Below are 25,985 nucleotides of genomic sequence, written 5' to 3' on the forward strand. Positions count from 1 at the left end.
ATAACACAATGAACATTTGGAAAGCAAGAATAGAAGTGAAATTTCTTTTTCTTTCACAATATTACCAAGAAGCATTTTAATGAAAAGGAAGCTTTATTTTCATAGGTTAAGAGTACACAGTCTTAATAGGGGACACACACACACACACACACACACACACACACACACCCTTCCTGAAATTCAGGTTTATAAACAACTGATCATTTACAAAATAAAAAGTTTTATCATGTATACTGCCATCTTCACCTATGTCACCCCCTCCCCACCCCAGATATTAATCAAAATACAAAACTAAACTGCAAACATTTCTCAGTCCTGAATAAGGCACATAACCTTTATCATGTTCAGCAGTCTCCTAAACTAAGCCTCTTAGCATTTCTTCAGGACAAAATGCCAGCTATCCTCCTATCTCCAACTTCACTCTGCCCTGAGATTACATGGTAAACTGATTTTTTTAAAAACTGGGTGTTTAGTTTTGATTTAGTGCTACAGACACAGACACACAAATTCACTACGTGTTTCAGTCAGCAAGATCAGAACTTTCCAAGACAATATAAATGTAACTGAGTATATATGATACATCAATGAAGAATCTTTTATGTGTAGTCCATTATGAATTAGAAGCATATCTTCTAATTCAAGATTAGAATAAAATACTAATCTTAAAGAAGTTATTTCTTTTAACATCCTCTTCTAAAGTTAAAAACAAAAAAGTTATTTGACAACTGTGGAAACCAAACCATCAAATAATTATAAAAAATAATCTGCTTCTGGTATTTTACTTTTTCAAATGTGGATTCTAATTTATTCATAAATGTGACTCAGATTTCTGCCTGGAGACAAAGCAGTCTAAGATGATTTAAATCACTGATTAATGTTTTTACTGATGGTATGATTTTAGTTAAAAACCATCCCTCCAGAATTTGGAGCTTACCTGTGCATCAATATCAATGGCAGGGTAGATAGGAAGCATGGCTGAAGGAGAGATGATAGGACTTGGAGTTGGAGTCTGAGGTTGGGAAATGGAAGCAGCGATACTGTGGGTAGGAGTGTTTGACATTGCAGATGCTCTTCCACTGACTGCTGTTGAACAAAATAACTGCACTTAATAAGGATGAAACATTGTTAGGGAACAGTAAGAAATAATTATTAGAAAATTTTCAAAACAAAATGTCTATAGGTAGAATGCCATAGCTCTAATAACTCATTTTTCTGGTTATTTTATTTCTGACTTTGGACAACAGTCTAAAAATAGAAAGTATATTAAGAATAACCCATTTTCTAAATAATAATCCATCTGAAAATAAAATTCCCCTCTTACAGTATGTAATCATAAAACCTCAATTCAAAATAACCCTGAAAACAAAAAGGTCTTATGAACTAAAACGGAATATAAATGCAAATGGATAGTTGTCCATTATATCTTCTTAATCAGAAAAGGAATAAAAGGTAAAATAGTCAAGTTCAGAGGGAGAAAAGTATGAGTTTTAATCTGCCATTTTCACACCTCATATTCTCATGAAAGTAATTTCACTGTTTGGGGTGAACCTCACTCTCAAATCATTTAAAACACTCCCTGCTCTTTTACTAATTGCAGGCAAGGGGATGATAATATTCTGAATGGTAGCCCTTTACTATGACAGCATAGTAAAATATGAAAATTTGATCCTCACACAGAAATATAGTTTCTCACACGTAGAATTATTCTGTGGGGGTTAAAATGCCCACCAATCAATCCAGCAATCACACTGACTTAGGAGGACAAAATTAAAAGATTAAGGTAGAAATAAATGTATGCACGCAATAAACCTTCAAATATAGATTATTGTTAGTTCTAAGTATATTGTTAGTTCTAAGTATAATATTCCCTTTATATTATTTTAACCAAAATATGCAAATTAACAAGGGGCTAATTAGGTCAGTACTTGAGGTGGGAGAACTCTAAAGGTCGTGGCAACTGAGGGTATTTTATTCTCTCATGAATTCACTTCTGGATGATAAGTGAACATTAATCCCTTTCTCCCCCCCGCCATTAAAAATACTATAGCACTGAAGTTTGGGCATTAATCTTTGAATGGCCAACAGTAGTGTGGATGTGTGTTATCAATATACTTATCAACTACATCAGACAGAAAACAATCATGATTCACAACTGGATCTGAAACCAGGCAAAAGAGGTTATGATCCTGCCAAGAATAAAACTAAAATTGACCTTATTTAACAATTATAAACACGATTGTCAATTAAGAAATCTATTTTACATGAAATCCTTAGTTCAGGCACAAACATACACTATATACATTATAGCAACACACATTCTATAATTATACATTTTTAAGTCCACTTAAAAGCTAAAAGAAAAACAAAGAAGGAAACAAAACAAAACAAAACAGTTTGAATCCTTAGGGATCCAGATTAATAGGAAAGGGCATGTACTAATATATTAAATTGATCAATGGTTTTGTGTATTAAGGAAAAAAAACAATTTAAATGTACATATTCTAGATATAAATTTCAAAACCATAAAAAATCTATGGCTCTTAAAATAGATTCCATAATTTCCTCTGATTGGATTGATTTTCACAAGTGAAAATGCTAAATACTAAAATTAGCTTAAACAGAATGAACACCAATCTTTCCAAAGAACTGATATTTATTTCATGATACTAAACAAAAAGTCTAAGCTTTATTGTTAAGTGACTATATTGTTATTTACATTTTAATTGGAATAAGTTCTTTTAAAGAACATATGAAAATGAGTTTTCTTATTTTTGGTCAAATTGCTTGTTCTTATCATCTCATCTAAAAGGAGGTAAGAAAAACCAGTTCCCTCATTTCATTTCCTTTGGGGTACTTATGAAATTAATGAAATAACTGTCTGTCACTCATCCATCCCCTAGAGTGAAAAGTAACAACTTGTAAATATGCAGGGATCTGAAGGAACTCTGGTACAGATCTTTACACTTGGTATTTCACTTTAGGGTTAGATTTTAAATGAGAACCAGATGCTCCAGAAAAGTTTTACATCGGGTAAGAAAAGGAGGAACCTGAGAGTACAGCAAAGGCAAGGTGTTAAGACTGGTTAAACTGGGAACTGATTTTGCTATGTAAGTACAGAGAACAGGAAAGACGGAAGATTTGGGCCAGCCAAGTACTAGAGAAAGGGACTGAACCTTACAAGAGCGGTCTAAGAAATGGGAGTTAAAGAATAAAGAACTGGTTATGCTGCAGTGGGTAAGGAAGACTGAGCCTAAAAAGGTTATAAAATTTCAAGAAATCCAAAGAAAGAAACGGAAATGGTCAGTAGTCAACCTAAAGAACAAGTACTAACACAAAAGTTGTTTAACGAAAGGTTGTGGGAGTGCAAGAGTGTATGTGCATGTTTATGCATGTGCACATGCATGATGACAGGGACGGACTGCAGGTAAGTGGCTGGATGTTTTTAATCCTGTTCTTCCTTCTGGCCATCTCTCCTCTCTCCATATATATGGGCATAATAAAGAGATAAAGTATTTTTATAATGAGAAATATTTGTCATATTTCCTGAAAAGTTACGTGCTTTTGAAATCTTGATATGAAAACACCTGAAACATATAGGCAGAATTTGTTCTCCTTTGGTAAAACAATCAACAGAAAAACTACTTTACAAATCTCCAGTAATTCAGATCAGTATAAAAATTGTACAACTGGCAAATCAACATTGATAAGTTTGCCCAAGAACATCAAGTAAATTCTAATAGCATATCAAAAAACTTTTAAGTGTTCATTGGTAGGAATGTCCAGTCTTCATTTAATTGGATAAATAAGACTTAACTCTATACATTCTTTGGTAGTTCAACCGACAAGAGAAAGAACACTATTATGACCTAAACTAACAGCCAGTAATAGCAAACTTGGGACTTTTGGCTACTGTGCTCCAATTTTCATAAGATACTAATGTTTCTTTAATTGTATTCCCAATTATTTTAACCAGCTAATGGTTATTAACAGTAATTCTTAAATCTACAGAAAAGTTTTATGTTTATCAATATAAGAATCTTCACAGTTCTTACTAATGATTAATAACATTTTTTCCAAGGCAGTTACCATACCCTCTAAAATTAGCAGAAATCTTTGTTCCACATAATACTGCTGGGATGACAATAAAAGAGAACTGGAAAACTTAGGAGCAATTTGGTAAGTATAAAATCTGTCTCATTAGCTGGTGTCTTAGTTTCTGAATGTTAGCTAAATATCTCAACACTATACAATTTAATTTTTTTATTCTTCTAAAAGATGAAAGACAAATTATATGTAATTTCATCATAATATCTAACACTGCCCCAACAGTTCCAAAAAGTAGAAAAACTCAATCATCTTTTAAGTGTACCAAAGAATAAAAAAAGGGGAAGACACCAGATAAAAACTACCAATTGTCAATGATTTACTGCCTTTGTTTTTCCCTTTTTCTCCCTCTTCAAATTTTCTTTATCTTTTTCCTAAATGAAGAAAATTACCCTTCTCAATATAGCATTCTTATGGTTTATAACCCTACAAAATCTCATTTTATACTTTGTTACAGAACTCTTGAAAAGCACCAAAAATCAGAATCATTAAAACAACCTTCTAAAATATTTCCTCTTGCCAATGAATCTAATTATAATGGAATAAATTTTCTTTGGCTACACATTTAAAGATATATCATCTATGATACTGTCAGGGGATAACACCTTCCCGTAATACAATTAGAAAGAGACTACACATTAACATTCACAGGGGATAAAACCACTGACATACAGTATAAACAAACCCTATTTGGTATGGTACTTTATTATTGTTGTAAAGGTGCTTAATTTTTTTTTTTTAAATATCCATCAGGTTTGAAGTCTGATCCATTAGGATATAAAGTATTTCTGTTCACAAATAAGGTTCCTGATGTGTCCTACTAGTTTTGCACTTCAACTTCTATCAATTTTCCAGTTTATTGGTGTGAATACAGAAGCACAAAAGCCAAAATTCAATCTTAATATTCTGAACTTAAAGAGAAAAAATAAAAACGAAAACAAAAACTCAAACATCAATCCCACTACTGAAAAAAACCTAGATTCCCAGCCTACCCAGCTAAGCCAAAAAGTTTCAGTCATTCGTATTGTATGAGCTAATCTTTAATTCGACCTGTATCCGTCTGAGAACTTCTGAGATTGAACTAGTATTTCTAAGGATATACATGGGTCAAGAGTCCAAAAATAGTTCTCAAGTTGGGTAATGGCAAAAAATTCTGGCACACTCTTACTTGCCTTAAGCAAATCATATTTGATACCTGCTCATAACAATATAAACCCACCTGCCATGATGTCATCCAGCGTGTCATTGAGGGTCTGAGCAGGGCTGGCTACCATTAACCCTTGTTGTGTTTCTGTCAGAATTCCTTGCCCCAGCCCTGCCAACTGTGCTTGGCCCAGTACTGGCTGTCCAACTATCACTCCTTGAAGTTCTGTAAGATTTGCGATGGACCCTGGAGGCAAGGGACCTGCCGCCAGAGGCAAAGCTTGAGGCATGGCCAGAGGCTGGATAGGTGCAAAACCCATCTGAGCAGCAGTCTGCTGGGGTTCATCTTTAAGCAAAACAGGATCCACTTGCTGTAACCGTGCATAGTCTCCCTCGGAAAGCTGTTCTCCAACCCCAACAGGAGTTAGTAGTCCCAGATGTTGGCAAGACTGTTGCTGCTGCTGCTGAAGTTGAATTCTTTGAGCTTTAACCTCTAGATACTGCTTTTTTAGTTGCTGCTGAGTTTTCAGTTGTAACTCTCGTTCTACTTTCTGTAGTTCCTCCAAAATCTTTTGCTTCTTCTGAATTTGTTCCTCCCGTGTTTTGTTCAGCTCCTCGATCTTCTCCTTGGTAAGTTGGTCAGCGTGAGCCAGTTCCAAGGACTGCAGCTGTGCATTCTTTTCTATGGCTTCTTTTATCCTCTGTTCCAGTTCTGTTAACTTTCCCTGAGCCTCTTCTACAATGCTCTCTGGAGACTGATTGGTGATGTAACCCTGTACATCCTGGCTGTTTGCTGGCAAATGGCTGCTGGACTTTTGTTTAGAAGCAGCTGTGTGAAAAAGAAACCCCCTCAGAACTGCACATGAATGGCATCCTCATTACAGAGTTACTGTTGGGAGGTTTAGTGCCAACAGTTATGCACCAAGTTATCATATCCATAGAAGGTGAAAATGTACTGTTAAGGAGTTTAAAAACAAATCCACCTTCTTTATCATAAATATAGAATGTATGTATTTTATGTGCATAGAGTAATCTTTGAGAAGTTAATTTTAAAAATATTACATGGCTAAAATTAGACAATAGAGGGATGCAGGTCTGTGATATCGAAGTGGTGCAATTAAAGTAAAATCTAAGGCTATGTGTAGACACTTCAACTGGTCATAAAGATGTAAAACTTATCATAAGAACAGAAAAATAATGCTAGATTATTAAGATGTAGGGAAAACTTAGACTTCTAAGTTAAGGTTTTTCCACATTTGATAGTCTATGCCTTTTAAACACACACACATACACACAAAGAGTACCCAAACCACTGAGAAGTACCAGGAAATTAAATCCAGCTAAAATTTGTCTTTGTTGGGGGCCTACCATCTTCAAGACTGATAAAGGCAAGATATAAATTCACATATTCACACAGCTACCTGACCAGTAGAGAACTGGGATTCAGTTTCCCTGGAAGAAAAGATGCTGGACTACGCCATCCACTGTGTCTTCTGACAGCCAGGTGAATAAACAGATCTGGCTATGGGTGTAGCAATCAGCTGTTTGCTACACTAACTGAAAAAGATGCCAAGGCTCTAGATTGGTAGTAGTGACTGTAAAGAGCTGGTGGAAATACTTAGTATTCTTGTTGGTAAAATAATATAGGTAGCCAAAAACCAAAAAATTATAACTGCATTGGTTCTTCAGGTGAAACTTTTTAAAAAGAAAAACTGATTCAAACTGGTAGCTGTAATAATATTTTGGGACATAACTTAAGAACATGCATGGTGTAACATCCACAAGTCAAATATGGACCTCAGAATTCTAGAGAAACAAACAAGCATATCTGAAGTAACTTTTAATTATTGGTTAAGAAAAGGTAGCCCAGATATAAAATCTATATCAAACCAGTTATTCTAAAATATATTTTAATTTTGATCTAAATTGTTAAGCCTTATATCACTACAGAAATTTGAGTAATTTACAAAAATGTCATCCAACTATACCCAGCCCTAATATTTTAACATGAATAGAAATGACCAGTTATTAGAGGAAATCGTGGATAATCAGAACTGCATCAAAGATGAGCATCTGAATTTCTCCTAATAATACTGATAACTCTAGCATAAATTATGCTATTAACTATCTTCTCTCCCAATAACATGCCTTATTCATCAGTAAAAAAAAAAATCTTTATGTCAACTTAGTAAAATTCAATTTTTGTGGAAAAATAATTATAAATGGAAAGGTTTTTTTGGTAATCTTATCATTTTTACCCAGGTAACATGTAAAAGACAGTCTTCAGAAGTGTAACTGACCTTTATTCCTGATGGGAAGAGTAGTGGCAACATTGGCAGGTGGTTTGTCAGGCTCCTGAGGTGGGACAACCATGGGCAGTGCTTGAACTGGGACACGAGGAGCCTAAGACAAAGAAAACTGATTATGTTTCTGCTTTTCCCACAGAATAAGTTAAATTAAGAATAAGTTACATTATTTAAATTAAGAATTTAAAGTTACAAAGACTTCTTCAAAATATTTGTAATATGGTATTAAGTTCAGACACTGACATATTTACTTAAAATATGTTGGCACCAAATGATTTTCCATAACATTTTTTTAATGGACTTTGAATTTGAATGGTTATTCTGGCCATAGTAAAAAAGCAAATCATAATCACATCAATCTACAATCTGAATGTTATACGAGATTGTAACTTTAACCATTTCAAATTAAATAGCTGTAAGAGAACTACATATAACAAAAAATAGTCAAATCTAGTTTAAATTGAAACCATGAGCCAAAGAGGGATAAGAAGATATAAAATACTTTAGTTTTGAATCTTACCCTATTTAAATCGTGGGATGGGGGGGTTAACTGAGTGACATCTGGTGGAGGGGCTGAAAGCAAGTTATTAGGATAGTCCAAAAGATAGCAAACAACACTTGTATGGCCACCTTTCGCTGCTTCTATCAACATAGTTGAGCCATCCTAAGAGTACATATGGAAGGAGAAAAAATATTTTATAAAAATAAGTTAATTTCCAGAACCATTTAGGAAGATAAAGCCAATAGGCCCCAGACATATTCAAATCTTAGGTTAGGTAAAGAACATTTTCCTCTAATAAAACAGAAAAATATGAATATGCTTAAAATACCATTAGAAATAGAACTGGTAGATGATATCTTCTAATGTTCAAGAGGAAGAATTAATTCACAATGCTACCTGAAACATTTGAATTACATACTTTTAAACGATGAGTAGGATCTGCCCCATGAGCCAAAAGTAGTTCCACCACTGCCAGATGACCCCCTGCACAAGCCAGGGACAGTACAGTGTGGTCATTATTAGCTGTGGTTCTATTCACGTTAGCTCCTAAAACAGACAAGACATGGAAAATCATGTTAGTAGACTGCTATTTATTAAGTTACGGTAAATTTCAAAATCATAAAGAATAGAGAGAATAACATAATGAAAATCCACATGCTCCTTATCCAGCTTCAGTGATTATAAAGACACAATCCCATTTCACATAAACCCTCATCAATTCTCCTCTCCCAACATGAATTACTCTAAAACAAATCCCAGACAAACATGACATAATTTCATCCATAAACATTTCAGTATGCACTGGCAGAAGATAAGGCTAAATGTATACATTACTTCTAATGTAATCACTGTTCAAAAAAAAAACAAACAAAAACCCTAAAAGTTCATCTACATGTTAAATTCTTCCATTAAAGAAAAAATGATTAAAAAGCAACAAAAATAAATCACATTGCCTTCTATGGGCTAACTACATAGACAATTAACAAGGAATAGAAAACAATATTCCTACCAAATAGAAAGTAATAATACTATTGATTTCTTTCACTGGGAAATATCTGAGAATGAAAACAGATACACCACACCCTCAATACTAATTCACCTCTGATTTAAAGCATTGTCCTTGGCAATGTGGGAAATGGAAACAAAACAGCAGGAAGAAAATGGAACCAGAGAGAGATTTATCAAAGAGACAGAATGGTGATTAGGTAAATAATTCCATTCTTGAGAATACTACGGTATAAACATACAAGTGTTCAAACTGCCTAAAATAATTTAACCAGGGTTATTTCTGATTTATTTTCTTTTCCTATAAACAATTACAAACTTGAGATTTCTTCAGTATTTATGCTAAGAAGGAAATAGTATATATTGTCTTTTTAATTATACATGGTTTGCACAGCCTTTCTTTTATGAATGTTGAACCAAAAATAAAATCTTTCATCTTCTGTACTTAAGAATGAGGAAATCTTCATAAAAACTGTTTCAAGTTGAGCTTATGTAGTGAACACCTAACAAATAACTTAAAGGAAGTAATAAGATGCTATTTTTGTCATTTAAAATGGTTTTTGATATTCAAAGTAGAATTACTGACCGTAGATGAAATCCTCCATGCATTTTGGCATTTTTGTCACATTTCAATTTTGAATAATTTTGTGCTGTATTTATGACCATTTCTATATTTTACAAAGAAGGAAACTTAGGCCCAAGGAAATGTAAAGTAGAAGAGTGACCTGCCCTTAAGTATCTCAGTGGCATAAACATAAAAATACAGGTTTCAAGATATATTATTAAATAAACAGAACAGATTTTAGGTTATCTAAACCCTCAAAGATTTACATAGAGAAGTTTTTCTTTATAAAAGTGTTTCTCAACAAGGGTGGTATTCAGTATCACAATTCTTCCTAGTTTGGAAATGTTCTATGCATTGCGGGATATTTATCAACCATCCACTCACAAAATCTCAGTAGCTTTCCTTCACCAGTGATACCCCCAAAACATCCTTTACCTCTCAATCTCTAAATAACCCAGGGCAGGGAATAGACATCTTTGGGGAAAAAACTACTGCTTTACACAAACCTACCTTTACTAATTAAGAACTGAACAGTACAAACATGACCAGCTCTTGCAGCTTTCATTAAAGGAGTCCTTCCACCTTCAGATTCATGTTCCTATTAAAAAAAACATAATTTAATTGCTAGTGAATAATTGTTCTTTTTCATGAATATCAAAAGGAAAAGAGTTGGACTAATTTCTGAATCTCAATATATTAAATATCATGCTTTGAAACAAATTAAGGAATACATCTTTAAATTTTAAAAATCCCAAATTAGAAACATGTTCTACAGATATAATTTAAGAACTGAAGTTATATTCATGTGATTCTGACGCCCTCATCTAAATCCATCTGGGTAATTTTTCCTTCTCTACCAAAGGACTGTGTAACTTGAACCGTGAATGGCACTTTAACACAGCCCTCTCCAATCAGCATTATTAGCACTATCCTTATCCACTCCAAGTGCTCTTCCTTTTGTTAGTTTGTATCCTACCTATATGAATTTCTGCAGTACATCACTTCCTTCTTTATAGACTTCCCATTAACTCCATGTTACCTTATATGAAAACATCAAAGTTAATGATCTAATATCCGGAAAACCACCAATCATAAGGTGTTACTAGAGATTTCAGGGTCTCAAAAGGACTGCATTCTTGTGATTGCTAAGAAATTGAGAACACAGGAGGGGGTTGGGAGAGGGGGGTGGGGTTATGGATATTGGGGAGGGTATGTGCTATGGTGAGTGCTGTGAAGTGTGTAAACCTGGCGATTCGCAGACCTGTACCCCTGGGGATAAAATATATGTTTATAAAGCTGTAAAAAAAAAAAAAAAAAAAAAAAAAAAAAAAAGAAATTGAGAACACTATTAGAGAAAGTTTCAGATCTTAGAATATAAAGGTCGGAGAAAAAAAATACAGTTTATAAAGCATTATATATATATATGTGTGTGTGTATATATATATATGTGTGTGTATATATATATATATATATATATATATATATATATATATAAAACATTCACATCTGATTAATAACTTGATTTTTCTCTTAAGCCATACACTAAGTTATTTGAATTGCAATGAACTAATAAACAAGATTACATTGCTCTATGTTTCACAACTACTGTGGTATACACTGGAAATATAGTTCTTAAGCTGAATAAATACAAAATCTAATTTAGAAGAAATATGCACACAACTAACAAGAGTATAACGTGTGTCATAACTGCTTCAAGAGCTGTACCAACACATGCAAGACACAACAGTAATCCCATTTCTAGTTTCACGCTTTCCTTCCATAAATGAGGAAAGAGAAATGAAACAAAGTTTACAAAACTGATCAATGGAGTCTTTTCTTGCTCGCATGTATGAATTTTGTCATAAACTATGATCTTTTACAGGAAAACAAATTTGCTTGTTAATCTCAGCCCCATGAAAATACGGTTACTTAAGTTTTAACTACCTTTCCATGTCTTACTTCTACTCCCTCAAATGCTAAACTGGAAGAGTATTATCCCCATACATGTTTGCTTTTGCTTCCCTACCTCTCAGGCTGTGCTCACACTATTTCTTCCAACTGGAATATCTCTTTCCTCAAAACAGTACCCTCTCTACCTTTTTTAAACCTTACCCAACCCAAAATACAGTATTCTCAGATGACTTCATGACCTCTCCTGAGCTTCTCTACTGTCTGTACTTTATCTCTTTATAAAAATCTACCATACAATGACTTCAGTATTACATCCTTTCTACAGAATTATAAGTTGAGTGAAAAGACTACTTATTAAATACTTACCTTCCAAAAATAACTAAGTACCTAAGAAAAAATTAGTTTGTACTAACACATTAATGTAAAATTTCCCTTTTATTATGGAGAACAAGGGGTAATAGATTGGATAACCCTGCTATCAAGAAGAATAATAACAGAACCCAAACAATGTGGAAAGAAAATACGCCCGAAAGAGAAAAAAATGGCAAAAAGGCCAACAAAAAATTAGAAGAAACACTTTTGTCTAATCTCCTAGAGTTTTAAATTAATTTCTTGTCTTGGTTTTAAGTATTAGGATTTAAAAAGTGACCTAGCTTACCAGATCTGCTCCTGCCTGAAGTAGGACATCTGCTACATCAGTGTGACCATTTTCACAGGCGTACGTTAGTGCTGTATCCCCTGTTGCTGTTGTAGCATGAACATTAGCTCCTGTGGTAGTATTAAACAATACAGAGACTTAATAAAAGAACCGTAAGACATACATGCTGGGCATAGAATTTTTTTTTTTAAAGATTTTATTTATTTATTTGACAGAGATCTCAAGTAGGCAGAGAGGCAGGCAGAGAGAGAGGAGGAAGCAGGCTCCCCGCTGAGCAGAAAGCCAGATGTGAGACTCGATCCCAGAATCCTGGGATCACGACCTGAGCCAAAGGCAGAGGCTTTAACCCACTGAGCCACCCAGGCACCCCAGGACATAGAAATTTCTTCTACATAAGTCACATCTCCTCAAATAGCCCTATCCACTTCTAGAAACAGAGAATATCATCAGCATTTTAAAAGCAAGAAAAAAAACATAAATAATTACTGCTTGAAATTAAAGCTATAGATACTTCAAACTTCATAAGGTAAATTATTTATGCAGAATACACACAACAGTTGACCACATTTTTAACATATTTTAAATACATATTCAGTGTGTAAGAAAAAAATTATTTGCATTGTAACATTTTTATTTAAATAAATCAAGTAAAAACTCCTCCCAAATGCAAACATGCCTACCTGCAGCTAATAAGTATTTAACTAACTCCAAATGACCTTCTTGAGCAGCCTCCATTAAAGGGGTAGAACACCCTAGTTCAATATCAGCTCCTGCCTTTATCAGAAAGTCTGCCACTTCCAGAAAGCCTCCACAGCAAGCCAGAGTCAAGGCAGTTTCTTGAGTTTCTTCTGTCTGCGCATTGATATTAGCTCCTAGAACAAAAATTCTAATTATTTTAAGAAAGTCATTAACTTATTTCAATAAGCAAAATATGTTTCCTAATAACTATACTTCAAAAATGAACATCTGTATTATTTTACTGTTTATTTTCCTAAATAATAAAATGCTTCTCCCCTAAAGAGGTAATTACAAATTAAAGAAAATTATTAAAAATATACCCATGAGTCCATATTTGATGCACAAAGCTTCAGGAAGATTTATTCAGCCAGAAGGTTACAAACCGGGTGATAAAAGGACTTATTTAGAAAAATAAACTACACTCCCTTGTTATAAAGATTCAAAATTGATGATGATGATGATGATGATGTTAGCTAACATTTAATACACTATTACTGTTTGCCAGGTAATATTTGAAAGCATTTTACATGTTTTTATTGGCTCCATTTCACAGCTAAGGAAATTGAGATTCATTAACTTGCCCAAGGCCACAACAACATTATCATTATCAGTACTACCACCATTCACCATAGAATACTTTTTTTTTTTTTTTTAATTTGACAGAGAGAAAGATCACAAGTAGGCAGAGAAGCAGGCAAAGAGAGAGGGGGAAGCAGGCTCCCTGCTGAGCAGACAGCCCAATGCAGGGCTCGATCCCAGGACCCTGAGATCATGACCTGAGCCGAAGGCAGAGGCTTAACCCACTGAGCCACCCAGGTGCCCCATAGAATACTTCTTATATTTAATTTTGTTATCTGTAGGGCTGTTGTGAACGTTTATATATATTATATATAAAGATTTTTGAACGTTGTCAAAGAGTGCACAGAAGGTTAAGAATTTGCCTAAAATTAGAAAATTGGCAAGCACTGGAGCTGTGATTCAAATGTAAAAAGTATGCTACAAAACCTCTGCATTTAAAGTTCTAGCCAATACAGTTTTTAAAAAATGTGCCACTCTTCCTAAATTTGTCCAAACAAAACCTTTACTACTAAAAGAGATTATAAAACTTGGCTACAAATATACAGAGAGATAGGAGATTACTTCTAAAGGTATCTTACTTTAAAAAAAAATTTTTTTTTAATATGTTATGTTAGTCACCATATAGTACACCAGTTTTGGATATAGTGTTCCATGACTCATTGTTTGCATGTAATACCCAGTGCCCCATGCAATCCATGCCCTCCTTAATACCCATCACCAGGCTCACCCATCCCCCTACCCTCCTCCCTTCTAAAACCCTCAGTTTGTTTCCCAGAGTCCAGAGTCTTTCATGGTTCATCTCCCACTCTGATTCCCCACCCCCTTCATTTTTCTCTTCCTTTTAATGTCCTCTATGCTATTCCTTATGTTCCACAAAAAGTAAAACCATATGAAAATTGACTTTCGCTGCTTGACTTATTTCATTTAGCATAATCTCCTCTGGTCCCATCCATGTGGAGGCAGAAGCTGGGTATTAAACCTTTCTGATCACTGAGTAATATTCCTTTGTGTGTATGGACCACATCTTTCTTTATCTATTTGTCTGCTGAAGGGCATCTCAGCTCTTTCCACAGTTTGGCTACTTGTGGACATTGCTGCTACGAACATTGGGGTACATGTGCTGCTTCTTTTCACTACATCTGTATCTTTGGGTAAATACTCAGTAGTGCATTTGCTGGATCATAGGGTAGCGCCATTTTTAATTTTTTGAGGAACCTCCACACCATTTTCCAAAGAGGCTGTATTCCCACCAACAGTGTAAGAGTTTCCCCTTCTCCAACACTTGTTGTTTCTTGCCTTGTCAAAAATTTTCCCATTCTAACTAGTGTAAGGTGGTATCTCAATGTGGTTTTGATTTGCATTCCCCTGATGGCTAATGGTGATGACATGTTTTTCATGCGTCTGTTAGCCATTTGTATGTCTTCATTGGAGAAATGTCTGTTCATGTCTTCTGCCCATTTTCTGAGTTGATTATTGTTTTGGGGGATGTTGAGTTTGAGAAGTTCTTTATACCTCTTGGCTATCAGCCTTTTGCCTATTAAACTAAAGGTACCTTAATAATGCAAAATAAATGTGTCACTTTTCCCAAACATAAAGTCCACTGTGTGTTGATTCCTTGACAGCTTCTTACAAATGCATTCTTGCATTCTCATCACGTCAGTCCTTATGGTAGGACTGCCCACATTTTGTTTCATGAAACACTAGATACCTTAAGTATTTATTAATAAGTGTTTATCCCCAAGAGGAATTCTCTCAATATATTAGTTTGAGAAATGCTCAATCTCTTAGAGGCCCCTACATAATCTACCACCCTAACTCATCCCCAATTCTGTCTCTACTCACAAAGCACACGATATCTGAAAGTTTTATATTAAAAAAGTCTATCTGGTTTTGTTTTGCACAGTTCAGAAGCTATTTTCAAAGCAAATACCTTTTCATTCATTTTTGTGACAACTTCTCATTACAAATCTACTAGAAAGATGAAATAAAGAAACCCAATTTTATAATATTGCAATCTTACATTTTAAATATTTGTGCTTTAGTGTTTTCACTGGTATGGTTACCTTGGCCTAGAAGTAATGCCACCATTTCTTCATGTCCTTCACGAGCTGCTTCCATCAGTGGTGTATAACCTTCATCATTGACCTCTTCCAGGCTAGCTCCTCTTTCAATGAGTAAAGCCGCAAGTTCCACATGACCACCACATGCAGCCAAAGTCAATGGTGACTCAAATGAATCAGCAGGCATGTTCACTTGGGCACCACTGTCAAGAAGTAACCTAGCTACTTCAACATGGCCATCCTAATTACAATGCAATTAAAAAAATTAAATCAGCACCATTAAAAGAAACATTAAAAATGTGAACACTTCTCAATTAGTATACAACGAAGGTTTACTAATCTTCATTCAAATAAGAATTAAGCTACATTTAACTGTTGAGAAAACAAGTATTAAGTAAGACCATCTATATGTCTGTGGCATAGACCATGAAACAGAGATTGAGGCTATGAAACTTGTAGAACAATAATACCTCCCTTCAATCAAGAGGGAGAAAAAAGACATTAAGTACATGTAACAAAAGACTACTATGAAACAACACCAGCACTGCACAATATATACTTAAATGCTACATGGATAAAGCTTAGAAAGGGAAAGCAGTATTTGTGTAGAAACCTCAAGGAGAAGCAAACTTTTGATTAGATAGAAAAAGAAAAATCCAATACTTTTTGGAGCCAACAGAGAATTTAGATGATGTGTTAGGGGAAAGGAAACACAATTTGTACACAGTACTTCCTTTTGTTGTTCAACATTCAAACGCCAGTGAAAATTAAAGGAAAAAAGAATACTCTCTTACTGTCTTCTGTCTCCTTTGCTAGTCTCCCTTTCCCACAACTTTCCTAACTATAGGCAACTCCAAGGCTCTCTTTTCTTTTTCACCTTTGATGTGATTTTTCCTTGTATATATTACCTTACAGACATTTCATCTTCTTCTGAACATGTCACACCCATTTTTACCTCTGTACTTGCCACACTGCACAACTTTAATGCCCTATTAAAATGGTTACTTTGTGTTCCTTTTGCTCAGAATTTTCTCCCTCCATCATTAACTCCTGTATTTCCTTTAAAATCCACCTTAAAATCCCAATCTCTTGGCAAGCTTCAAAATGTCTGGCCACTACCAGTATCTTTCATCTACTTATAACACTTCCAATACATGCTGATTAGGTCTACAGAATGCTCCATTTTGATTTCTTAATCTACATAGTTCTCTAGTGGTTGTCACAAGGATGTTTTAAGTTCCTTACCATGGGGATGTTACTGATGTGTTTTAAATACATGACATTATTTAATGCTCACAACCACCTAAGAGAAGGATATTACCCTAATTTTAACAGATGAGAACTTAAGACCCTCAAAGAAAACTCATGTTTCTGCAAAGGATCATTTATTAAGGCAAAAACTGGCATGGCTAATTCAAGTCTTAATTAACTATCTGGTATTTTTAAAAATTAGTAATTAAAATTTAACATCGTTTCATTGAGAGAAGAAACTTAAATTCATTTGGGGCCTTTTTCTATCTTTGGCATATTTTTCTCAAAATCAACCTATAATGTTATTCTGATTCATTTCTGTGCCACAAATCACAGACTAAGATACACAAGTTTAAATAAGAATACTATTATTACCTGTTCCTAAGTATAAACCCTAAAAAGAAAGTTCTTAAAAAAGAAATTAAGGGCTCAGAAAAGACCATACATAGAGGGGGAATTATGTTACACCAGTAATAGTCTAATTTCCAAATTTTAATTTTTCATTCAAATTTAAATTGTCAGTTTGATGAACATGCTCTGCTTAGTATTATGTGCATACTTTGCGGATTATATTCTTCTTACTATCCCTAAGTAACTTTTTAAAAGTTGCTTTTTGTGCCAACTGCGTAATACCAGCATAGTTATGTGAGAATGAGAAAATAAAAGCAGTGCTGTAAAGCTCCAGAAAGTACCTTTAATAGAAAGAAGTTAACACTACACAACTGGCTCTGAATGCTATTGATAATTCAGATAGTTGAGGTTCTGCTCTATAATAATAAATCTATGATAAACAAATCTTTTTTTTTTTTTTTAAAGATTTTATTTATTTATTTGACAGAGAGATCACAAGCAGTCAGAGAGGCAGGCAGAGAGAGAGGAGGAAGCAGGCTCCCTGCTGAGCAGAGAGCCCGATGCGGGGCTCGATCCCAGGACTCTGAGATCATGACCTGAGCCGAAGGCAGCGGCTTAACCCACTGAGCCACCCAGGCGCCCTAAACAAATCTTTAAACTCAAGGAAAAGGTGCTTGTCATACACTAGCGTTGTCTCTATGAATTATATATAGATATATTTCATATATGTATTTCACCAGTCTTACCATGCAAGCCTCCATTAGAGCAGTGTGCATTTCATCTGTTTTATGCTCTTGATCTGCGCCTGCTTCCAAAAGAAATCGCACCATCTCTAGATGTCCTAAACCAAAAATGTGTGAGATTATTTTAAAATATTTTATTATTCCAAAAAATGTAAGAAAAAATTTATAATACTTTGAGAATTTATATTTAACTTATAGTAATACATTTATAAGCATAATACTAAAGTCAGCTGCAAACCACCCTCAACTGTAACACATAAATTATACAAGTGATACTTGTAGTTCTACTCCTTACTCTGTTGCCAATACTACAATCCTTGCTGCAAGTGAGTAAAGATGCCATTAAAATCCAAAATCCAGAATATGGCCTCTACCACCTTTTAAGAGCTAGGGCACGGTATATTTATTTATGCCTCAGAACAAATTAACTTTCATGAATTAGTAGCCTGGAGTAATAATAACTGAAGTTATTTCTAAGAGGAAATACATTTTAAGTTTCAATTACTAACTCATCAAGTGTTTAAGAATAATCTGTTTATAAATTGGGATTATATGTATCTCTCTCTCTCTCTCTGAAACCACATCATTTAGTTTATACTTATTCACCTATTTAGATATAAACATACATGCACATACATATATACAATACTCATATATTTATATTTATGCAGTTTCAAATAAACCATATGCTTCAGTTCAAATAAAGACACCTTATTAGTAGTTAAAAAGGCAAGATATTTTTTAGGATTTCAGACACTATGTAAGAAACAGTAGAAAAATGACTATTTTTTTTTTCCAACTTTATTTGGAAGGAATTGCAATCAATTCTCAATCAATTAGGACTAAGGGGAAGCAGTGGATGGTACGATCGTAAACTTAAAACTAACTTCAATAAGTAACTGTAACATCTGCTGAAGCTCGTTTTTGCTAACTACCTACCTCCCTTTCCTCTCAGTCTTTTTCCCTTCCCAAAGGTCCACATCAACGTTCAGTCTCAGCCTGAGTTCTAGCCCTTCCCCATCTCCTCCTTGTCAATCTATATCCTAGAAGACCTCACCCGAAATAGAGGAAAGGGAGAGGGTCCATGGATCCTTGTAAGTAGCAGAGATGTTCTCGACCAGCTCAGCTCTATATGCAGCTTCTAATTAAAGCCTGCAAGCCCCAACCTCAGACGCCCCTTGGAAAGCAGGGTGGGGCTACGAGCAAAGGAGAGACGGAAGAGTGGTTACATATAGCCCCATCTCAAAGCTCTTCTGGCCAGCTGGGACCCAACAGTAAGATACAGCCAGTTCCAGGTTCAAAAGTACTTGTGAAAAGGGGAGAGAGCCACCCAATCAATCAGCTCGCCTGGAGAGGCTGTCCCAAGGCTTTAATTCCACTCCTGCCAATGAAGATAAGCCTCTGCTAATTACCGAACAGTATTGGGGAAGTAAGGGACCTCAGCTGTGTTTCCTAACCATCCTTAATCTGAGACTGTTAACACCAGACTACCGAAAGCAGTTTACATAGAGCATATTTTCACATTTAACTTAAATTTTAGTCATTTATGTTATTTTAACCATGTTTTTAAAGGAAATTATCAGGGGACCTCACACAACCTTGGTCACTATGAGATAGAACGGAACAAAACACCATCAGAGCCACAACTAGGGTGTGGCGATCAAAGCCTTAGGTGTATAATTTAAGGAGGTATTCCCCCTCACAAGCTTGGTGGGGGAAGTGATTCAGCCATTGAGAGTGAGTGCCCGCTTAAATTCTGTACCTAATCTTGTAAGAGTTTTTACTTGATGCCTCAAGGTCAAGAATTTACCAGTTATTTTATTACACAAACATGACAGCTGCAGATGGTATGAAACACTGAACTGAAAGGCTATGCAGACATAAAATTTACCTTTTAAAAAAGTTCCTTGGTTTATAGCCATTTATCTGTCAAAAAGGTAGTCTGAGAAGCATGTGGTAGCTCTGAGGCTATCTTTAGAATCTAGAATCTAGAGCATTTACTAGCTGAAGAATGAGCAACTTTCCAGACAACTGTCTTACCCTCGCAAAGGACAGCATTTTTCGGTATTACCAGTATTTTCAGGCTGACTAACATCATTTAAAATATCATATACCCCTTTTGTACAGTTAGGTACGTATCGGTAGGTGTTTTTGTCAATTTCAACCAGCTCTTCCTTCTAACTTTATTAAATGTGTTGATGATATTCCAACATTGTTCTTTAAAAGTCAAACTCTCCTGTCACACCACTTTTCACTTCTCAAATCTCCACCTATCTCTTCAGCTTTTCTCCTTCTTAGTGTCATGCAAAATAGCTTAAGCACCTTCTTGTTAATAGAAGCTACTTTTATTGTATTTACTTTTAAACTTACAGGTTAAATACTTCTGGAATCAAGAGGATTCTTTCGTATGAACCACGCAAAATATTCTGACACAAAAACCATGAAAAATTACAATGCATAATTAAAATCAACCATTTCTGATAAAACTGAACCATTTAACAGTCATTTTTCACTGACAATATATTTATAATATTTATATTTCAAACTTTACATATTAAACTTTGAAACATTTTAAACACTTTTCTTTAAGTTAATTACATATAATATTCTATTACCACCTCTTAATTAACTTTTTAATTTAAAAACTATATTATGTAAAGTAACAGTCATATCATGTATTTAAAAACTTCATTTTAAAAAAAATGTTTTATGCCGTACCTTTGTAACAAGCTAATGTAAGGGCACTCTCTTTAAATTCATTGGAATGCGTATTAATGCCAGCCCCATTTTCTAGCAGCAATCTGGCTACTTCCACATGTCCAGCACTTCCAGCTTCCATAAGCGGAGTATGACCATTTTCATTATGGTCCTCAATACTAGCACCGGATTCCAAGAGCACCTTTACAACATCTACATAGCCTCCAGCACAAGCATATGTAAGTGCTGTATTGCCTATTTTGATAGAGAAAAACAAAAAGATATTTTATATTTTTAATTATCATGTTCAATTAGCCAGCATATAATACATCATTAGTTCTCGATGTTGTGTTCAACAATTCACTAGTTGTGTATAACACCCAGTGCTCATTATACCACACATGCCCTCCTTGATACCCACCACCTGGTTACCCCATCCCTCCACCCCTCCCTTCTGTAAACCTCAGTTTGGCTCATGGAGTCTCGAGTCCCTCATGGTTTGTCTCCCTCTCTGATTTTTTCCCATTCAAGGAAAAACAAAAAGATATTAACATAAAATACTAAAATAAAAAGAGCCTAATTTATCATCAAGAAGAAAACTAAAACGGGAGATGGTAATTTTTTTTTCTTAAGATTTTATTTATTTGTCAAAGAGAGAGAGCACAAGCAGGGAGAGTAGCAGGCAGGGGGAGAGGAGAAGCAGGCTCCCCACTGAGCTGGGAGCCCAACGAGATGTCAGACTCTAGATCCCAGGATGCTGGGATCATGACCTGAGCCACAGGCAGATGGGGAGACTATAATCTTAATAAATTTAGATAATACATATAATTCCTTTCCCATTGCCTTTTATCTTACTGAAATCAACTCCCAGCTCTTTTCCATTTAATATCAGTGTCAAATATATGTTGAAAATAAATTCACTTGCCATAAATGTACAGTTATAAAAGAACCGAGCAATTCTAAAATTTAAACTTTTCATATGAGAAAAAAAGTTATGTTCATTCTAACTTTAGAGAAAAGTTTCACATGCTTTATTTTTTGTGATTATAATTATTCATCCTATGTAGATATATCTCATACTATCCCTTTAATCATACATAATTCTTTTCACTGAAAATTCAAACACCAGCTAACTATCAAAGCTAAAGTAATTTCAAAAATGCTCCTCTGGATGATAAAAATCTCCCACATTACAAGGGGAAAAAAATTAACATTCTGGGCAAAATAAGGGTTTCTAAAACCCATTCAAACCAGAACCTGTAAGCTCCTAAAAATTATTTAAAATATTTAACAAATTTGGGGCATCTGGGTGGCTCAGTTGGTTAAGCATCTGCCTTCAGCTCAGGTGATCCTGGGATGTCCCGGGATCCAGCCTCACACTGGGCCCTGCTCAGCAGGGAGTCTATTTCTCCCTTTCCCCCTGCTCCTTCTCACTCTCTCTCAAATAAATAAAATCTTTAAAAATAAATAAATAAATTATTTAACAGATTTGAAAATCTTACATGATGAAGACGCTTAAAATATATTTTCATATAATTTTAGAACTTTCATATAAACCCATCTATGCCCAAGTTTGAAAAAAAAAATAAAAGTTTAAAAAAATAAAAGTTTAAACTAAAGTCATGTCCCCCTTGTGGGACACAATGTTTTCATAATACTTTCTTGTTCTATAGGCCACAATTTAGTATCAGTAGACAATGACAGACCTGCCTTTCATTCCACAGCCCTCTTGTTCTACCTATCTTCCCTTCCATTCTCCCCTGAGAAATAGGAAATCTGGGTTGGAGCACTGTAGCCCATTTCCAAGAGGGTAGTCCTTCTAACTGAGCAAGCATTCAATTTAATCTAAAAGAACTTTAAAAGACCAAGTGATCATCCTCACACACCAAAGAGGAAAAATTTTATTCAAAATATATTCTATACATTAAACCTAATGCATAGCTTTATGCAAACATGCAGCACTTTGTAGTTAGAGAACTGCCAGAGCTTTATAAGCGATGACTGTCATGTGAAATAATTATTACCAAAGGGTCTTCATATTTAATGAAACTGAAAAAGAAATATGCATAACCTGTTGAAGACTGTGCATTGACATCGGCTTTATGAGCTAGCAGCAACTTCACAATTTTGACATGTCCTCCATTAGCAGCAGCCATTAAAGGTGTAATGTCACCTTTGATTCCCCTATCTTCCACATTTGCATGCATTGCCAACAAAACCTTATGGAAGAAAAAGGTTAAATGATATTAGAAAATGATATATTCATAACATATGGGACATACTTACACGAACACCCACCTAGTCATTTATAGTAAAAGCGCCAACAACCACAAAGTGTATCTAACAAAACTATTTGTTGAAATGAGCCTAATGGTTGAGTTTTATTATTTTCCTAGTAAGTAGGCCAGATTAAAAAACAAAAACAACCCGTGTGATTATTTTTATCATACGAACCTGTGCAAGCTCATAGTATCCAGCAGAACAAGCTAAACAAAGGAGGCTCTCCCCTTCCTCAGTGTGTTCATTTACACTTCGCCCTTCAATGAGTAACTTTCGCACAGCATTTACATCTCCTTCTGAACAGGCTTCTGCCAAACTGCGGCTATTGGGGAAGAACATTATAATATCAGGATATAAAAATATGAAAAATTACACAGCGTACTGGCTTTTGAGGTAAAAATTCCAACTATGGACACTTCTAAAGAGTCTCTCAACTCCTGGATAAAATCCATCCTAAGAAAAACACTAAATCCAGCGCTATTGATATTCTCTTCATTTCAAATATAAGTCAATTCTTACATCATCCTCTTGAAGGTCCTGTCACTTCTGGTACTAAAGGCATCCATGGGTAACCTCTTTTCTGTATCTCTATTATTACTACCACCCAGATTCAAGAACATCAGGTTTAGCCCAGATTATGGCAAAGTCTCCTGCATAGCCTTCCTGCTGTTACCTTTGTTTTCCTTCAGACTCAACAAGGCAGTCAATGAGATCTTATTTAAAGGAAAGCAGATCATCACGTCACTCCTCTGCCCAGAATCCTCCATTTGGCCTCTAATCTCAGTCACTCTAAAAGCCAAGTACCTATGAGATCTTTCCAGTGATAGGGTCCCACAGTCCTACTTTTTACTTCTCTGGTTTCATCATCTACTATTCTCACCTTTTTTTTTTTTTTTTTAAACTTTTTAAAGAGAGATCACAAGTAGGCAGAGAGGCAGGCAGAGAGAGAGGAGGAAGCAGGCTCCCTGCTGAGCAGAGAGCCCATTGTGGGGCTCGATCGCAGGTCCCTGAGACCATGACCTGAACTGAAGGCAGAGGCCCGACCCACTGAGCCACCCAGGCGCCCTTACTATTCTCACTCTTACTCTTGCCACATTGATTGGCTTTCCTGTCTTTCATTAAAAATGCTAATTAAGCTCCAACTCCAAGATGTATGTATTTGCTGTCCCTCTGCCAAGAAAGCTTCTCTGTCAGACACAGCTCACCCTCTTACCAACTTCAGGTGTTTGCTAAACAGCCACCTTTTAAGTGTGGATTTTCCCCACTACTCTCTTAAAAATGCACTGCTCTCCAACCCTAAACACTGCCCTAGCACTTCCCCATTCAATTTTTCCCCACAGTTATTATCATTGTGTGTCATGCTACATATTACTCTTACTGTTTAATTGTATTATCTCCTTACCAAAGTCAAAGTCTTGAATAGCACTTAGTATGCTTGTCTTATAATTTCCCATTTTTTAGGACACTGACAGTCCCCAGACCCAGTGTTCTCTATTACCTTTAAACAAATTTAAGACATATCTTTCCCACAAGACATACCTTTTCTCTCTTTCAAGTGGCTCTTACTCTTTTTCTCTTCCTGAGGCACATACATACACTCCTCTACTATCCCATTTAGATTTGCATTCTATTTCCTTATGTGTGTGCTAGCTTTAAAACAAGCTTACCAGAACTACTGTAACAAAAGTTGGAATTCCGAACTCAAGAGCACAGGGTACATTAGATCCGCATATGGCACCACACTTAACTAATATAAAATCTAATATATAACATCACTGCACTCCGCTATATCTCTCAAGTTTTGCTGAATAAATGACTGTCACAAACATGCTCTACTATTCTTCTAGTATATTCAATGCCAAAGAATCTGTAACTTCTTTTTCTATTCTATTTCCTGTTTGAACTAGCTTTAATATACTCCTCAAGGCGTTTTTAACTTTCTTTCTTGCCAGTCTCAGCAGGCACCACATTTAAGAGAGTATCAGTAATACTACAGGGTAGTAAAACTGATCATTAATCAAGAAACAGAAGTTGAAGTTAACTGAAGGAGGGTCAATCCATGAGAAGAATAGTAAATTAATAAAAACACAAAAATCTAGACAAATGAAGATGAACTCAGAGCCAAGAGAAACAGTAAATTCATATTCTTGTTAACACTATACAACCTCTCTTTCATGCTCTTTACAGATGTCACACAAAAACACTATTATATAAAAAATAATCCTTAAATTCTATTTTTTAAATTCTCTAAACCCCATATAAAAGAATACTCCCATTTTCTGAACTGTTTAAAGGCAACTGCTAAAATAAATAAAATGGCTTCATTTCAGTTAGAGGAAAACAAAGTCTCTGAGGAAGCAAAAAAGGTAATTTATATTAATAATTATTTTCTATTTGCTTTCTTGGAGCTTATATCCATTTTTCATGTACTATCCATAACTTGTTTTTTTTATACGAAATGGTGTAAGATCATCAGAAAAACTTAAAAAAGCAAAATCACAAAATATAAACTGAGTCCTTACTAACTATAAAGTACTATGTGAAAGGAATTGTAGGGCATACAAACGTTAAGTACGTGGGACTCACATTCAAATTATGGGAACTAAATCTATGACATTTTTGAACGTTCATAGAACAAATAAAAACCTTGCTCTTTAAAATGGTAACTATACACATGAACTAGAAAATGGCATGCCTCATAAGAAAGCATTTATTTCTTTGTCACCAAAACATTAAAATAAAACAAAATCTAAAGAGTTAAAAGGTCTTAACTTGCAGTCACTGGTGTCCCAGGTCTGCCACTTGTCAGCTATTTGATCGCGATTAAATTATTCACTTCTCTTGAGGTTTTCAGAATAAAAGGAAAGTAAAACAAAATTCACTGCCTTAAGGCTTTTTGTGAGTAAAAACAAGATATTACGTATAATTAGCTCCAAGCCAAGCACAAAATAAAGGCTCAGTGAACATTAGCTATTAAGAAAACGTTTTTAGGGACGCCTGGGTGGCTCAGTTGGTTGAGCAGCTGCCTTCGGCTCAGGTCATGATCCCAGCGTCCTGGGATCGAGTCCCACATCGGGCTCCTTGCTTGGCGG

At 35.1% G+C, this 25,985-nt stretch overlaps 1 protein-coding gene across 6 annotated transcripts in view; it reads right to left on the reverse strand.

The window, feature by feature from the left end:
* Positions 1-25,985, reverse strand: part of ANKRD17 (ankyrin repeat domain 17) — a 170,108-nt gene that overhangs the window by 54,087 nt on the left and 90,036 nt on the right. For 3 of the 6 annotated variants that reach the window (XM_047719496.1, XM_047719499.1, XM_047719498.1), the window contains 13 exons: positions 23,068-23,215; positions 22,685-22,832; positions 20,635-20,868; positions 17,920-18,014; positions 15,575-15,812; positions 12,875-13,066; positions 12,195-12,304; positions 10,136-10,223; positions 8,474-8,601; positions 8,074-8,217; positions 7,548-7,650; positions 5,324-6,076; positions 935-1,083 (listed from right to left, as the gene is read on the reverse strand). In XM_047719496.1, coding sequence (XP_047575452.1) covers positions 935-1,083; positions 5,324-6,076; positions 7,548-7,650; positions 8,074-8,217; positions 8,474-8,601; positions 10,136-10,223; positions 12,195-12,304; positions 12,875-13,066; positions 15,575-15,812; positions 17,920-18,014; positions 20,635-20,868; positions 22,685-22,832; positions 23,068-23,215 — 2,530 coding nt within the window. The remainder of the gene's footprint in view (positions 1-934; positions 1,084-5,323; positions 6,077-7,547; positions 7,651-8,073; positions 8,218-8,473; positions 8,602-10,135; positions 10,224-12,194; positions 12,305-12,874; positions 13,067-15,574; positions 15,813-17,919; positions 18,015-20,634; positions 20,869-22,684; positions 22,833-23,067; positions 23,216-25,985) is intronic. The other 3 variants (XM_047719497.1, XM_047719501.1, XM_047719500.1) reach the window with 3 other exon arrangements.

This window comes from Lutra lutra, chromosome 2, assembly GCF_902655055.1.
Source record: "Lutra lutra chromosome 2, mLutLut1.2, whole genome shotgun sequence".
NCBI lineage: Eukaryota > Metazoa > Chordata > Mammalia > Carnivora > Mustelidae > Lutra > Lutra lutra.